The sequence below is a fragment of the Oncorhynchus mykiss genome, chromosome 8 (genome assembly GCF_057628025.1).
Source record: "Oncorhynchus mykiss isolate SJ-2025 chromosome 8, ASM5762802v1, whole genome shotgun sequence".
NCBI classification, from domain to species: domain Eukaryota; kingdom Metazoa; phylum Chordata; class Actinopteri; order Salmoniformes; family Salmonidae; genus Oncorhynchus; species Oncorhynchus mykiss.
The window spans coordinates 81,337,586-81,354,932 of NC_143029.1; the positions used below are offsets into that span (position 1 = coordinate 81,337,586).

The following is a 17,347-nucleotide window of genomic DNA, read 5'->3' on the forward strand; positions in this document are numbered from 1 at the left end:
AAAATATAACTTTTTGGTAAAAACTCAACTCGTCGTGTTTTGAGGACAAAGAATGCTGAGTTGCATCCAAAGAACGCCATACCTACTGTGAAGCATGGGGGTGGAAACATCATGCTTTGGGGCTGTTTTCTGCAAAGGGACCAGGACGACTGATCCGTGTAAAGGATTGAATGAATGGGGCCATGTATCGTGAGATTTTGAGTGAAAACCTCCTTCCATCAGCAAGGGCATTGAAGATGAAACATGGCTGGGTCTTTCAGCATGACAAGGATCCCAAACACACCGCCCGGGCAACGAAGGAATGGCTTCGTAAGAAGCATTTCTAGGTCCTGGAGTGGCCTAGCCAGTCTCCAGATCTCAACCCCATAGAAAATCTTTGGAGGGAGTTGAAAGTCTGTGTTTCCCAGCAACAGCCCCAAAACATCACTGCTCTAGAGGAGATCTGCATGGAGGAATGGGCCAAAATACCAGCAACAGTGTGTGAAAACCTTGTGAAGACTTACAGAAAACGTTTGACCTCTGTCATTGCCAACAAAGGGTATATAACAAAGTATTGAGATAAACTTTTGTTACTGACCAAATACTTATTTTCCACCATAATTTGCAAATAAATTAATTAAAAATCCTACAATGTAATTTTCTGGATTTTCTTTTCTATTTTTGTCTGCCATAGTTGAAGTGTACCTATGAGGAAAATTACAGGCCTCTCTCATCTTTTTAAGTGGGAGAACTTGCACAATTGGTGGCTGACTAAATACTTTTTTGCCACACTGTATGTTGTCAACAGTTTGATTTTGTATGACAATACTGTCTAGCTGGTGTTCACTTCTTATCAACTCATGACAGCAGAGGCCACCTGCCAGGCAGGGCAAAGTTTACTAGGCCACATGTGCACTGTCACTGACTATAGACAGTATCCAATGACATCATCAACCAGAGATGGAAGCTCAGAGGTCTTCGAGCAACACATCCAACTCAGTGACAGTTTTGAACTGGAAAAGACCAATGATTGTGAGAAAACAACACTCCAGACAGAAGTTGCCTCAAACCACAGACCTAGGATTTCCCCCAGTCCAAAGTTTATCCGTTAGGTGGTGGAAAAATCTGCCCCAGCATCAGTGGTTTGATAAAAACAATGTTCCAGTGAAAGACTGAGCATCCCACCACTTTCAGTATCTGATGAATCTCTGCCCTGTTGCCTCAATAGTCAGGCAGACTTGCATGAAAAAGGTAAACAGAGTATTTCACAAGAATGGAGATATCGACACATCAGGATACACACCAACCCAGGACCAGAGTACAACTACTCAAAGAAACAGAATAGTGTAGTTGTTCACATATTTTAATATATTCACGTAACAAACATTTATTGAAGTAATTCTGGCCCAACCCCTCCAAAAATAGCCATCATTTGTTTCATAAATACTAACTAAACATTTGTCCCCTCAACCCATGACTTCCTATAGTGGTCTCTCCAACACCAACCACATCTTGTGAAACATGCCTTGTTATCTGGTCTTATCAGCAGCACTACAACACAGTTGTTCAGCAAAAAAAAAAGAGTCCTCAACATGGTCCATAGTTTCACAGTTCCTCTGTGATAACTCTATGAGGCAATGCTGTCCTGCTGTATCAGTGTCAGTGATCAGAGTCCAGGTTTATAGGCCTTGTAGGCCCTACTATACTATACCACCTGAGACTGTCTCACTGACTCACTAGCTACATAGATAAAGCCATGTCCACAAACAGGCTTTATCTCGATCCAATAGTCCATATAGGGAGTGCTACTGCAGAATAGATGGCTTGTAGCAGGGCTTGGTTTTGGCTGTTTAATGCACTGTACTGTATTCCGCTGTTGTAGACATGGGCCTGAACTTTACTCCAAAAGGCTACAACCAACAGAAGGAGTGGATAATGTATGAAATTGAAGTTAATTTGCTTGATGTGTTCTAGATTAATATAACATTGTTTTGTAAATCTGGAGGGTCACATTTCCAGAAGCATGGTATGCCAGCCACACCAAAACGTTTGGGTTCTTTAGGATCGTGGGTACAGTAGTTCTTGATCTTACAGTAGCATTCTAGACCATTCGCTCACAGAGTCCATGCTCAGTGGGAATTGTAGTGTTATGGGTTTAGTTGTCCTTCTTCTCCGGGCTGGTCTGTCCCTCAGGTACAGTAGGCATGAAGAAAGTGGGGCTGAGGCGGCATCGGATGGCTAGGAGGATCGGTAGAGCTACATACAGCCCGTTTAGAATCATAACTGTCGACCATTTGTCTGTTGGGACCCGGTATGTGAAGGGGGTTCGGGAGTGGAGTGATCCCCCGATATGGCACCACTGGGTCTGAGGAAGGGGAGGAGACGGATGGGTGTGATGAGGCGTCAATGGAAGACGAATAATAGGAACAGAATAGAAACACAACAATGGTGTAAAAAAAAAAAAAAATCTAATTTGTATCACAGCTGCTTTGTCAAATCCCTGGTACATCACACTGCGTGTGAACTGCAAATTGAAGCGACCAATATTATTACCTGGGCTATGGCCCCCGCAAAGAAGATGGCCCAGTCCAGCATCCAGGTACAACCAGGGTTCCTCAGCCCATATATGAATGCAGCCAGCAGAGGCAACGCATAGAACAAATACACCAGCATCTAGAGCAATCAAATAACAAGACACGTGTCGTTCGACATCAAGACGGACGCAATGGCAACTACACTATCAAGCAGCATGGAACAGGAACAAATATGGATAGCATGCCATAACGGACAATGGAATGAAGATCTATGTGTGTTTTACTCATTCTATTTTCTACAACTCACCATGATCCTAGGGAAGACCACGGGGTCCTTGAGGTAAGGCTCAACTCACCGTGATCCAAGGGAAGACCACGGGGTCCTTGAGGTAAGGCTCAACTCACCGTGATCCTAGGGAAGACCACAGGATCCTTGAGGTAAGGCTCATACTGGTAGATATAGGTGAAGCAGGTATCCAGAGGACAGTCAAGGGCCACCTGAGGGAGAGAGAGGGAGAGTGAATGAATGGATGGATGGATAGATGGATGAATGGATGGATGGATCAATGAATGAACACATGAATCAATCAATCAATCAATGATGTACAATTTTGTTGGCTAAAGAAGAAACACACTGGCTACATGAACCCTACAATTCAGACTTAGGAAATGTACGCCTTTCCTACGCACGCCTTCGCACTTCTCAGTAATTGCTATTCAGACTTACCTTATGCTGGTACCTAACAGGCTTTGCAGACATGGTTCCCGTTAGGAAGATGGCGCTGACAGAGATGGTCTCCTCACTTCTTGTTCTTAGGAAACTATGCAGTATTTAGTTTTTTTATGTATTAATACTTACGTTGTTACCCCAGGAAATCTTTAAGTCTTATTACATACAGCCGGGAAGAACTGTTGGATATAAGAGCAACGTCAACTTACCAACATTACTACCAGGAATACAACTTTCCCTAAGTTGATCCTCTGTTTGTACCACCACCCAGGACAATGGATAGGATCCCAGTAGGCGACCCAAAACAACAGCGTCGCAGAAGGGGCAGATGGAGCGGTCTTCTGGTCAGGCTCCCTAGACGGGCACATCACTCACCGCTCCCGAGTATACTACTCGCCAATGTCCAGTCTCTTGACAACAAGGTAATTCGTGTAAGGGTTGCCTTCCAGAGAGACATCAGAGATTGTATCATTCTCTGTTTCACTGAAACATGGCTCACTCGGGAGATGTTATCAGAGTCGGTACATCCACCAGGTTTCTTCACGCATCGCGCCGACAGAAACAAACATCTCTCTGGTAAGAAGAAGGGCGGGGGTGTATGCCTTATGATTAACGAGTCGTGGTGTGATAATAACAACATACTGGAACTCAAGTCCTTTTGTTCACCTGACCTAGAATTCCTTACAATCCAATGCCGACCGCAATATTTACCATTCTCTTCAATAGAATTCTCTTCACAGCCGTGTATACCCCCCCACCCCCCATGCAGACACCTCAACCGCCCTGAAAGAACTTCCTTGGACTCTATGCAAACTGGAAAGCATATATCCTGAGGCTGCATTTATTGTAGCTGGGGATTTTAACGAAGCTAATCTGAAAACAAGGCTCCCTAAATTTTATCAGCATATCGAATGCCCGACCCGGGCTGGCAACGTTCTGGATGATTGCTACTCTAACTTCCGCGACGCATTCAAAGCTCTCCCTCTCCCTCCTTTCGGCAAATCTCCAAGACGGCGTAGCAGTCAGACATCTTTTTGTCCTTGTCTTGTCGTGTCCCATGTATACATATTTTTATATCTTTTTTCTTCGCATATATTTAAAATATATATTTTTCTTAACCTCAACATCAACATACTCTCCTGCAATCCACCTCACCCAATGTGGTATGGATCTGCTATTTCTTTACTTCTGAACCGGAACCCCAACAGAAGCTAGCCAGCTAACTAGCTACTAGCTAGTAACCAGCTAGCCACTGCTAGCGGTCATCAGCTACCATTAGCCCGGACAACTCTCGCCAGTCTGCAAAGTGCAACTCAAACCAGAGAAAATCTGACTTATTTTTCTCCATATCTCCGGATTCCTACTGCAAGCTCTGAACCTTTTCACCTGGATCATCGCAGCTAGCTGCTATCCGAGTGGCCACTCCTGGCAAATGTCTCTGTCCCAAAACAAGAACAAATTAGCCTGGAGCTAGCTTTGCTAGGCCCATCTCCCGGCTAACCAAATAGGTCCATCAGCTACTCCTTGGGCTACAATACCTATTTTGCCAATCGGCCTGAACCCCCGCCGAACCATCACGCCTGGACTACCAATGTAATTCGCCTGAGGGGGTTTATCAACTCGCGACATCCCCTGAATGCCCATCTGCTAGCCTGCTAGCCGCGGCCTGCTAGCTGTCTAGAGCATATCGGACTGTTAGCGTAAGAGGTCCATCGGACAAATTTGGCCACTTGACCTATTCTGCCAATTGGCTTGGATCCTTTAACCACACGGAGCCCTGCTGATCCACGACGACTGGTCTGCAGACGTAACAGCACGAGGGGGCTACAACAGACTTTCTTCCGACGCGACATCCCTCTAAGACCCTTCTGTTACCTTGCTAGCCCCGGCCCGCTAGCTGCCTGAATCTAAGAGTTTACGGCCTGAGCCACTCACTGGACCCCTATGATCACTCGGCTACGCATGCCTCCCTCAAATGTCAATATGCCTTGTCCATTGCTGTCTTGGTTAGTAATTATTTCCTTATTTCACTGTAGAGCCTCTAGCCCTGCTCAATATGCCTTAGTTAACCCTTTAGTTCCAACCCCCACACATGCGGTAACCTCACCTGGTTTAAATTATGTTTCTAGGGACATTATCTCTCTCATCGTCACTCAGTGCATATGTTTACCTCCACTATATTCACATCCTACCATACATTTGTCTGTACATTATGCCTTGAATCTATTCTACTGTGCCTAGAAACCTGCTTCTTTTACTCTCTGTTCTGAACGTACTAGACGGCCAGTTGTTATAGCCTTTAGCTGTACCCTTATCCTACTCCTCCTCTGTTCCTCTGGTGATGTGGGGGTTAATCCAGGCCCTGCAGTGCCTAGCTCCACTCCCATTCCCCAGGCGCTCTCATTTGTTGAATTCTGTAACCGTAAAAGCCTTGGTTTCATGCATGTTAACATTAGAAGCCTCCTCCCTAAGTTTGTTTTATTCACTGCCTTAGCACACTCTGCCAACCCGGATGTCCTAGCCGTGTCTGAATCATTGCTTAGGAAGACCACCAAAAACCCTGAAATGTTCATCACTAACTATAACATTTTCCGACAAGATAGAACTGCCAAAGGGGGCGGAGTTGCAATCTACGGCAGAGATAGCCTGCAGAGTTCTGTCTTCATATCCAGGTCTGTGCCCAAACAATTTGAGCTCCTACTTTTAAAAATCCACCTTCCCAGAAACAAGTCTCTCACCGTTGGATCTTGCTATAGACCACTTTCTGCCCCCAGCTGTGCCCTGGACACCATATGTGAATTGATTGCCCCCGATCTTTCTTCAGAGCTCGTGCTGTTAGGTGACCTAAACTGGGACATGCTTACCACACCAGCCGTCCTACAATCTAAGCTTGATGCCCTCAACCTCACTCAAATTATCAATGAACCCACCAGGTACAACCTCAAATCTGTGAACACAAGCACCCTCATATATATCATCCTAACCAACTGCTCTCCAGATACACCTCTGCTGTCGTCAACCATGTCCTCAGCTATCACTGCCTCATTGCCTGCATCCATAATGGGTCTGCTGTCAATTGACCACCACTCATCACTGTCAAAAGCTCCCTAAAACACTTCAGCGTGCAGGCCTTTCTAATTGACCTGGCCCGGGTATCCTGGAATGACATTGACCTCATTCCGTCAGTAGAGGATGCCTGGTTATTCTTTAAAAGTGCTTTCCTCACCATAAGCATGCCCCATTCAAGAAATGTTGAACCAGGAACTGATATAACCCTTGGTTCACTCCAGACCTGACTGCCCTTGACCAGCACAAAAACATCCTGTGGCGTACTACATTAGCTTCGAATAGCCCCTGCGATATGCAACTTTTCAGGGAAGTTAGGAACCAATATACAGTACAAAGGAAGTTAGGAAAGCAAAGGCTAGCTTTTTCAAACAGAAATTTGCATCCTGTAGCACAAACTCCAAAAAGTTCTGGGACACTGTAAAGTCCATGGAGAATAAGAGCACCTCCTCCCAGCTGCCCACTGCACTGAGGCTAGGATACAATGTCACCACTGATAAATCTGCGACAATTGAGAATTTCAAAAAGCATTTTTCTACAGCTGGCCATGCTTTCCACCTAGCTACCCCTACCCAAGTCAACAGACCTGCAACCTCCATAGTAACTTGCCTGAGACGCCCCAATTTCTCCTTCACCCAAATCCAGATAGCTGATGTTCTGAAAGAGCTGCAAAATCTGGATCCCTACAAATAAGCCGGGCTAGACAATCTAGACCCTCTCTTTCTAAGATTATCCACCAAAATTGTTGCAACCCCTATTACTAGCCTGTTCAATCTCTCTTTCGTATCGTCTGAGATCCCCAAAGATTGGAAAGCTGCCGCGGTCATCCCCCTCTTCAAAGGGGGAGACACCCTAGACCCACCTGCTAAAGACCTATATCTATCCTACCCTGCCTTCCTAACGTCTTCAAAAGCCAAGTTAACAAACAGATCACCGTCCATTTCGAACCCCACCGTACTTTTTCTATACAATCTGGTTTCAGAGCTGGTCATGGGTGCGCCTCAGCCACGCTCAAGGTCCTAAATGATATCATAACAGCCATCGATTAGACACAATACTGTGCAGCAGTATTCATCGACCTGGCCAAGGCTTTCGACTCCGTCAATTACCACATTCTTATCGGCAGACTCAACAGTCTTGGTTTCTCAAATAATTGCCTCGCCTGGTTCACCAACTACTTCTCAGACAGAGTTCAGTGTATCAAATCGGAGGCCCTGTTGTACGGACCTCTGGCAGTCTTTATGGGGGTGCCACAGTGTTCAACCTCAGGCCAACTCTCTTCTCTGTATACATCAATGATGTCGCTCTTGCTACTGGTGATTCTCTGATCCCCCTCTACGCAGACAACACCCTTCTGTATACTTCTGGCCCCTCTTTGGAGACTGTGTTAACTAACCTTCAGTCGAGCTTCAATGCCATACAACTCTCCTTCCGTGGCCTCCAACTGCTCTTAAATGCAAGGAAAACTAAATGCATGCTCTTCAACCGATCGTTGCCCACACCTGCCAGCCCGCCCAGCATCACTACTCGGGACGGTTCTGACTTAGAATATGTGGACAACTACAAATACCTAGGTTTCTGGTTAGACTGTAAACTCTCCTTCCAGACTCACATTAAGCATCTCAAATCCAAAATTAAATCTAGAATTGGCTTCCTATATCGCAACAAAGCATCCTTCACTCATGCTGCCAAACATGCCCTCGTAAAACTGACTATCCTACCGATCCTTGACATCGGCGATGTCATTTACAAAATAGCCTCCAACACTCTACTCAACAAATTGGATGCAGTCTATCACAGCGCTGTTACAGTGCCATCCGAATACAAACAGTGTAGCTATTCCCTCCGCAAGACAATCAAACAAGCTAAGTGTCAGTATAGAGACAAAGTAGAGTCGCAATTCAAAGGCTCAGACACGAGACATATGTGGCAGGGTCTACAGTCAATCACGGATTGCGAAAAGAAAAACAGCCCCGTCGCGGACACCAACGTCTTGCTCCCAGACAAATTAAACAACTTATTTTCTTGCGAGGACAATACAGTGCCACTGACACAACCCGCTACCAAAACCTGCGGGCTCTTCTTCAATGCAGCCAACGTGAGTAAGACATTTAAACATGTTAACTTCTCTGGGATATGTGGGACGGTAGCGTCTCACCTAGCCAACAGCCAGTGGAATTGCAGGGCGCCAAATTCAAAACAACAGAAATCTTTCAAATTAAAATTCCTCAAACACACAAGTATTATACACAATTTTAAAGATAAACTCCTTGTTAATCCAGCCATGGTGTCTGATTTCAAAAAGGCTTTACGGCGAAAGCACACCTTGCGATTATGTTAGCTCAGCGTCTAGCCACAGAAAACCATACAGCCATTTTCCAAAGAAGGAGAGGTGTCACAAAGGACAGAAATAGCGTTAAAATTAATCACTAACCTTGATGATCTTCACCGGATGGCACTCCCAGGACTCTAGGCAATAAATGTGTGTTTTGTTCGATAAAGTTCATCTTTATGTCCAAAAACCTCATTTGAAATTGGTGCGTTACGTTCAGAAATGCATTGTCTCAAAGAAACATCCGGTGAAAGGGCAGAGAGCCACATCAAATTACAGACATACTCATCATAAACATTGATGAAAGATACAAGTGTTAAACACACAATTAAAGATAAACTTCTCCTTAATGCAACCGCTGGGTCAGATTTCAAAAACGTTTTACGGTAAAAGCACACCATGCAATTATGTTAGGTCAGAGCCTAGCCACAGAAAACCATACAGCCATTTTCCAACCAAGGAGAGGTGTCACAAAACTCAGAAATAGCGTTATAAATATTCACTTACCTTTGATGATCTTCATCGGAATGCACTCCCAGGAATCCCAGTTCCACAATAAATGTTTGTTTTGTTGCGCGTTTAGTTCACAAATCCAAATTCACAAGGCGCAGGCACTTAGTCCAGACGAAAAGTCAAAACAGTTCCATTACAGTTTATAGAAACATGTCAAACGAAGTATATAATCAATCTTTAGGATGTTTTTATCATAAATCTTCAATAATATTCCAACCATGCAATTCCTTTGTCTTTAGAAATGAAAGGGAACGGAGCTCGCTCTCACGGCCGCGCACGTGACTAAACGAATGGCATTCTGCCAGACCCCTGATTCAAACAGCTCTTATTCACTCCCCCTTCATAGTAGAAGCCTGAAACAACATTCTAAAGACTGTTGACATCTAGTGGAAGCCTACGGAAGTGCAATATGACCCCATAGACACTGTATATTGGATAGGCAATCACTTGAAAAACTACAAACCTCAGATTTCCCACTTCCTGGTTGGATTTTTTTCAGGTTTTTGCCTGCCATATGAGTTCTGTTATATTCACAGACATCATTCAAACAGTTTTAGAAACTTCAGAGTGTTTTCTAACCAAATCTACTAATTATATGCATATTCTAGCTTTTGGGCCTGAGTAGCAGGAAGTTTACTCTGGGCACCTTATTCATCCAAGCTACTCAATACTGCCCCCCAGTCCCAAAGAAGTTAACACTCTCGCAAGGCTGCCGGCCACAGACGGCATCCCTAGCCGCGTCCTCAGAGCATACGCAGACAAGCTGGCTGGTGTGTTTACGGACATATTCAATCAATCCCTTTCCCAGTCAAGAGGGCCACCATTGTTCCTGTTCCCAAGAAAGCTAAGGTAACTGAGCTAAACGACTACTACTACTTCCGTCATCCTGAAGCGCTTTGAGAGACTAATCAAGGATCATATCACCTCCACCCTACCTGACACCCTAGACCCACTCCAATTTGCTTACCGCCCCAATAGGTCCACAGACGACGCAATCGCAATCACACTGCACACTGCACACTGCCCTAACCCATCTGGACAAGAGAAATACCTATGTAAGAATGCTGTTCATCGATTACAGCTCAGCGTTTAACACCATAGTACCCTCCAAACTCGTCATTAAGCTCGGGACCCTGGGTCTCGACCCCGCCCTGTGCAACTGGGTCCTGGACTTTCTGCCCCCAGGTGGTGAGGGTAGGAAACAACATCTCCACCCCACTGATCCTCAACACTGGGGCCTCGCAAAGGTTCGTTCTCAGCCCTCTCCTGTATTCCCTGTTCACCCATGACTGTGTGGCCATGCACGTCTCCAACTCAATCATCAAGTTTGCAGACGACTCTACAGTGCTAGGCTTGATTACCAACAACGATGAGATGGCCTACAGGGAGGAGGTGAGGGCCCTCGGAGTGTGGTGTCAGGAAAATAACCTCACACTCAACGTCAACAAAACAAAGTAGATGATCGTGGAATTCAGGAAACAGCAGAGGGAGCACTCCCCTATCCACATCGACGGGACAGTAGTGGAGAAGATGGAAAGTTTTAAGTTCCTCATACCCAACCTCAGGAGGATGAAGAAATTTCGCAACAAAAACACTCAACAAACTTTTACAGATGCACAATGAGAGCATCCTGTCGGGCTGTATCACTGCCTGGTACGGCAACTGCTCCACACACAACCGTAAGACTCTCCAGAGGGTAGTGAGGTCTGCACAACGCATCACCAGGCGCAAACTACCTGCCCTCCAGGACACCTACACCACCCAATGTCACAGGAAGGCCAAAAAGATCATCAAGTACAACAACCACCCGATCCACTGCCTGTTCACCCCACTACTATCCAGAAGACGAGGTCAGTACAGGTGCATCAAAGCTGGGACCGAGAGACTGAAAAACAGCTTCTATCTCAAGACCATCAGACTGTTAAACAGCCATCACTGACATTGAGTGTCTGCTGCCAACATACAGCCACTTTAATAATTAATATTTGGATGTAATAAATGTATCACTAGTCACTTTTAACAATGGCACTTTATATAATGTTTACATACCCTACATTACTCATCTCATATGTATGTACTGTACTCTATACCATCTACTGTATCTTGCCTATGCCGTTCGGCCATCGCTCAGCCCTATATTTATATGGACATATTCTTATTCATTCCTTTACACTTGTGTGTATAAGGTAGTTGTTGAGAAATTGTTAGATTACTTGTTAGATATTACTGCACAGTCAGAACTAGAAGCACAAGCATTTCGCTACACTCACATTAACATCTGCTAACCATGTGTATGTGACCAATAAAATATGATTTGATTTGATGTGATTTTTTGCCTGAACTGAATACATTTAATTCAACCACTGAAAACCTTCCCACTTGCTGGCCAACAGATTTACTCATCAATGTTTCCATTCAATAGTGTTTTCAGTTTAAAAAATTAAGCCATCCCTTTAAAATATAGTTTATCTTCAATTAGAATTTTGGCGACAGGCACTAGAACACATGGAGAGAATGGGTTCAGAATACAGGGATTCATTAAAGAAAGCCATCTAAATATATACATACACGTCTTTGTTTCAGCACCAACTGGTAGATTTCTAAATATTTAGGCACATTTTGGAGTTAGGAAAGTATGAATCATTTTTTTTAAATGATTTGGTGATCCTTTATGCTCTAAATATATTGTTGAATCAAAAATACAATGCTTTGATTCATCCTGAAAGTTGTCATATTATTAAATTGTTTAATCCCATGAAATATTGGAAGATTAGAAAAGTGTGCAATAGGGATTGAACTGTAGTCCAATAAATCTACCCTAATAATCCTCACTAATCATGGAACTGTATGAAAATGGTCCTGTCGTCATGAACCATGTGCCAGGCTCCAGGTTTAAACTGCTACTTGTGGTCTGTGTTCCTTAATGATTCAAATAGGCTACCTGTTCCAAATTATTGCACAACTTGGAATACATTAGCCTAATATGATCCACTATGGCTTCCCACACATACTCGACAGTGGAAAGAAAGGTCAACTAACGATGTAATGGAATGATGCAAAATGTAAGGAAACAAACACTAAAGAGACAGATATAAATGTAAGGAAACTAACACTAAAGAGACAGATATGAATGTATGTGGGTATATCTAACTGACGGTGGCTACCAATAGGGGCTAATATTTAAGAAAATACATGCATTTTTTTCATACAGTGAAAAGTCCAGACATAAAATGAAAACTTTCTAGACATGCTAAATCAACTCGTTAGGTTTTCCGCTATACTGTCATTTGTGCATGGCTACAGAAGCTTATAGCTTGGGTTTCCAAATTTCATCCCTGCTGGTTATAAAGCCAGCGTTTCATAAACTTCACTGGAAAAGGTGATATGTTGATATGTTTCAGTTTGCAGCCATATTACTGGTTTCTGGTTTCACATTCCACATTATTACTGGTTTCACATTTGTCTCCATCGATCAGGTAAAGAAGATCTAAAACTCATTGTCATTTATATTTACAATCCACTTATCCAAATGGCTTACTTATTTACCTAGCTCTTATCAACAGCTCAGCCTCTTATCAATTTGTAAATTACGGTGCATGGAGAATGGTGTTATTTCTATCGGAAAAAGAAAGTTGACGTTGTTCCACTTAGGACCGACAGTTGCTCAACCTTATTCATTGTTTCATCGCGCGTAAAGGTGGTGGAATTATGAGGGGAATTAAGCCAAGGTCAGAATACAGAGTATATGTAGACAAACCTACACCATGTCTTCCTTTACTTGAGCTCCCCCGCAAATGAATAGCGGGTAAATAGCAATGTGATGAATCAAAAATACAGTGGTTTGATTCATCCTGGCAGTTGTAATATTATTCAATTGTTCAATCCATAAAGTATTGGAAGGTGAGAAAAGTGTGCAACTCGGGTCAGAATCCCCCCCATAGTGAAGTGAGTGGTTGGTCTGTTACTTACAACGCCCCTGAAGACAGAGAAGGCCATGGCTCCCAACAGTAGCAGAGACAGGATCAGGTCAACAGGCCTGTAGAGGAGACTTCTCTTCTGTGCTACTGCAATCTGAGGAATACAGACAAACACAACCTATGTCAGTCCAACTGGGTTACTGTACGTTTCAGATTCAGTACCAGTCAAACGTTTGGACACACCTACTCATTGAAGGGTTTTTCTTTATTTTTACTATTTTCTACATTGTATAATAATAGTGAAGACATGAAAACTATGAAACACATATGGAATAATGTTGTATCCAAAAAAGTGTTGAACAAAGAAAAAGAAACCACTACTAAAGGACACCAATAAGAAAAAGGGACTTGCTTGGGCCAAGAAACACGAGCAATGGATATTAGGCCAGTGGAAGTCTGTCCTTTGGTCTGATGAGTCCAAATTTGAGATTTTTGGTTCCAACCGCCGTGTCTTTGTGAGACGCAGAGTAGGTGAACGAATGATCTCCGCATGTGTGGTTCCCACCATGAAGAATGGAGGAGGAGGTGTGATGGTGTAGGGGTGCTTTGCTGGTGACACTCTCTGGCATTTATTTAGAATTCAAGGCACACTTAATCAGCATTCTGCAGTGATACGCCATTCCATCTGGTTTGCACTTAGTGGGACTATCATTTGTTTTTCAACAGGACAATGACCCAGAACACCTACAGGCTGTGTAAGGGCTATTTAACCAAGAAGGAGAGTCTGTGGAATGCTGCATCAGATGACCTGGCCTCCACAGTCACCCGACCTGAACCCATTTGAGATGGTTTTGGATGAGTTGGACCACAGAGTGAAGGAAAAGCAGCCAACAATTGTAGTCACTCGGAAGCAAACAGAAGCAAACAGAAGCCACCGGGGACGGACCTACCTGAATTTGTCCTTGTTTTCGTTGAGCAATGCTTTCTTCGGTTTGCAGTAATGAATTTGTGTTTTGTGTGGGAGGGTTTAGTGACTGCAACATGATGGTCAGTTATTCTCTTAAAGTGAATTGATCATATTCAATTCATGGATGAAACAAACATATCAGTCCAGTCGAAAGTTAGCTTTACTGCACTGCTGTTCCATCTGTGTATCTCACCTTGTCTGCAGGAATGATTGGCAGCTCTCTCTCTCCACTGAAGAGCAGGATGGCTCCCCAGATGGGCAGCAACAGGAAGGGAGTATTCCTCCAGAAGGCGGGATGAATGTTTGAACCATATTTACCTGCGTGAAGAGCCATGACAATATTAACATGTCTGTTCCTGATATACCTGTTTGCCACTATTTGGCCGTGTTAGAATATACCAGAGAGTAACAGTAATGGCAATTTCTTTGAAACACTCACCGATGACTACTCCTGGGATGAAGACGATCTGGTGGGCAATGGACGACCCAGCCCAGAACAGCGCCAGGCTGCGATAGGACTTCCTTATGAATAGGAAATAGATTTAACCATCTCACCAAAAATCTTATTGCCACTATTGGTACTACTGTAGAATCACTGTAACGAAGTGCCACTTACCCCCTGAACATGCGATGGATGATGATGAGGAAGAGGAGGAAGTGAATGACTCCCTCCCAGTAATTCATCATCACAGCGTAGGCTGTGCTCAGATGGGGCTCCCCCTGACAGATCATCAGGTCATGTTAAATAGCTGATATATTTCTTACAAAAAAAATTGTTTTCTACAAAGCGTTTTCCAAACCACATATCAATCAATAATCTAGTACAAATTACTAATTCATTAGGTAAAGGAAAGGACTAGTTAGTTAAACTAACCTTCTTCAGGTAGAAACCCATGTAACCAGAGATGTAGCCATCCTGTTCCAAAGCATTGGTCAGGCCCACCAGACATGTGAAGGAAAACACAGCCAACACTAAAAGAGAGAGAGAGAGAGACGAGAGAGAGAGAGAGAGAGAGAGAGAGAGAGAGAGAGAGACGAGAGAGAGAGAGAGAGAGAGAGACAGAGAGAGAGAGAGAGAGAGACGAGAGAGAGACAGAGAGCGAGAGAGACGAGAGAGAGAGAGAGAGAGAGAGAGAGAGAGAGAGAGAGAGAGAGAGAGAGAGAGACGAGAGAGAGACAGAGAGACCTTTCTCATCCAGTTTCACTCACGCATTCTTTTCAATTATCTTCAACACCCCTTTATAATGAGAGGCGTGTGCGTGCTCACATACTACTACCACCTTTACGGTCTCTGACTACTACATACCATAAAACAAGGGGTCAATGTTTTCCCAGTGTTGCAATGCGAGAAGATGGAGGATGAGGAAAGACATGATGTAGGGTATAATGTACAGTACGGCAGCTCCTAGTGTCAACACCATTACAGGCCTGTGGAGGAGAGAGACACATGTATCAGTAATACAAACTCACACACCTTATGAAACTACATAGGGAAAAACTCTGGGGCCTTTTTTTCCTCTCCTCAAAGGTATCACCGATCTGAATGAATGACTGAACGAATGAATGACTAAGCCACTGAAGAATGATGACGTAACTGTAGCTGCCGTCTATGAAGGTATAGCCTAGGAAAGACATTGGACTAAAAAGTATGGGGGAAAAAAGGTGTTGTGTATCATGGTAAAAGTGTGTCATGATTACATTACACAGAATAAAATGTGAGATGAACCCAACTTACTGTTTTGTGACATTGTTCATAGCGTAGAGAACCGCGGGAGCCACAAGAGACAAAAGGAGAACACATATGTCCACAGGCAGCTGCATCTTTGTACCGTTGATTCATATAACACCTCAGCCAAGGGGAATAATCTGAACAGTGTGCTGAAAAGGAACAGGAAAACTATATATCCCGAGTTTCAGTGGAGGATTACTGCTGCTGTCCACACCTTGTCTCCTGAATGGTGATTGTGATCACTCTTTTTACAAAGCTTTCATTGACCCTCGACATCAGCTGTTCACTGCTTTGGTTCAAAGTTCACAAGCTTTATGATTGCATTATTCTCAGAGTATCCTAGTCTATATAGCCTATAAACCTATAAACAGAGTGCATTTTGCATAAAACACATTCATGCGTAAATTAATTACATTCCAGTTTTAAATAGTTGTCAAACGTATATATATTTTTCTGTCAAGGCTTTGACATTTGGAACTATCGACAAAGAATGTATTACTGGAACCTAGGCCTACATGCCATTATTGCCACCTTGTGGTATGTGGCAAAAAGATGTCGTTTTATTCTCAAAGTAAAGGTGATGGTAACTGTGGTAGAGGTCAATAACAATGTAGTCGAAACAATGAACTAAAAGGTATTTCTCTAAATATACTAGACAAAAATATAAACACCACAACTGAAATAAAAGATACAAGAAATGTTCCATACACACAGAAAATTTAATTCTTGAGAGAAATAAACATTTTGTGCATATGCACAATTTCTGGGATATTTTGTTTCAGTTCATGAAACATGGGACCAACACTTTACATGTTGCGTTTATATTTTTGTTCAGTGTAAATAAAAAACTGAACTCAATCCAAAATCAACATTTGGCCTAATGAAATACCTTGAGCATCAAGAAGCCTACACCCCTTCTCCTAGCGGGTTCTGTATCTTGATACCTATACCCCATGACCTGTTTAAAGGAGCTGAAGGCTAAACACACGTGTAGATAACGCCACATAATATTCATAGGCGTTTCTCAATCAAACACGTATACCATCTGAAATACGACAAATCTCATTAAATACTACGTTCCCAAAATGACAGAACCGGCGGGAAAAGGGGTGCACACTTCTCGATTCATTGAAAATAGATTCATTCTTGTGTGTTTTATTTCTCACATGTTTTTATTTTGTGTTTTTCATATTTAACTCTGCATCGTTTGGAAATAGCTTGTATGTAAACATTTCACTGTCAGGTCTACAACCGTTGTATTCGGCGCATGTGACAAATACAATATTATTTGATTACTTTGTTTGTTTGTTGTAAGTACATGTTTCCACTGCCCGCGCTCCTTGTAGGAGAGCTTGTATATGCACGAGCGGAACGCCGAGAAGCAGCAAAAAATACTCTAAATAAATGCACAAACTGTAAGAAATAATTTCACTGGAGCTACAAAGATATAACTGGAGAACTTGCTATCAATGAGTGGAGTAGCAATAGTAGGCATACACATGTTTAAAAACAATAACTATGTTGGCATAAGAGCCGAGTACAATGTCAAAATATGTACATTTTATGAAATTGAACATGCA

At 43.2% G+C, this 17,347-nt stretch overlaps 1 protein-coding gene across 1 annotated transcript; it reads right to left on the bottom strand.

The window, feature by feature from the left end:
• Positions 1-1,324: 1,324 nt before the first annotated feature.
• Positions 1,325-16,083, bottom strand: tm6sf2a (transmembrane 6 superfamily member 2a). Its single transcript, XM_036986392.2, has 10 exons — positions 15,774-16,083; positions 15,345-15,466; positions 14,913-15,010; positions 14,655-14,758; positions 14,478-14,560; positions 14,232-14,356; positions 13,124-13,225; positions 2,919-3,011; positions 2,533-2,652; positions 1,325-2,344 (listed from the first exon to the last, which is right to left on the bottom strand). The coding sequence occupies exons 1-10, from the start codon at positions 15,857-15,859 to the stop codon at positions 2,135-2,137; spliced, it is 1,143 nt and encodes a 380-aa protein (XP_036842287.1). The 5' UTR covers positions 15,860-16,083; the 3' UTR covers positions 1,325-2,134.
• Positions 16,084-17,347: the final 1,264 nt, after the last annotated feature.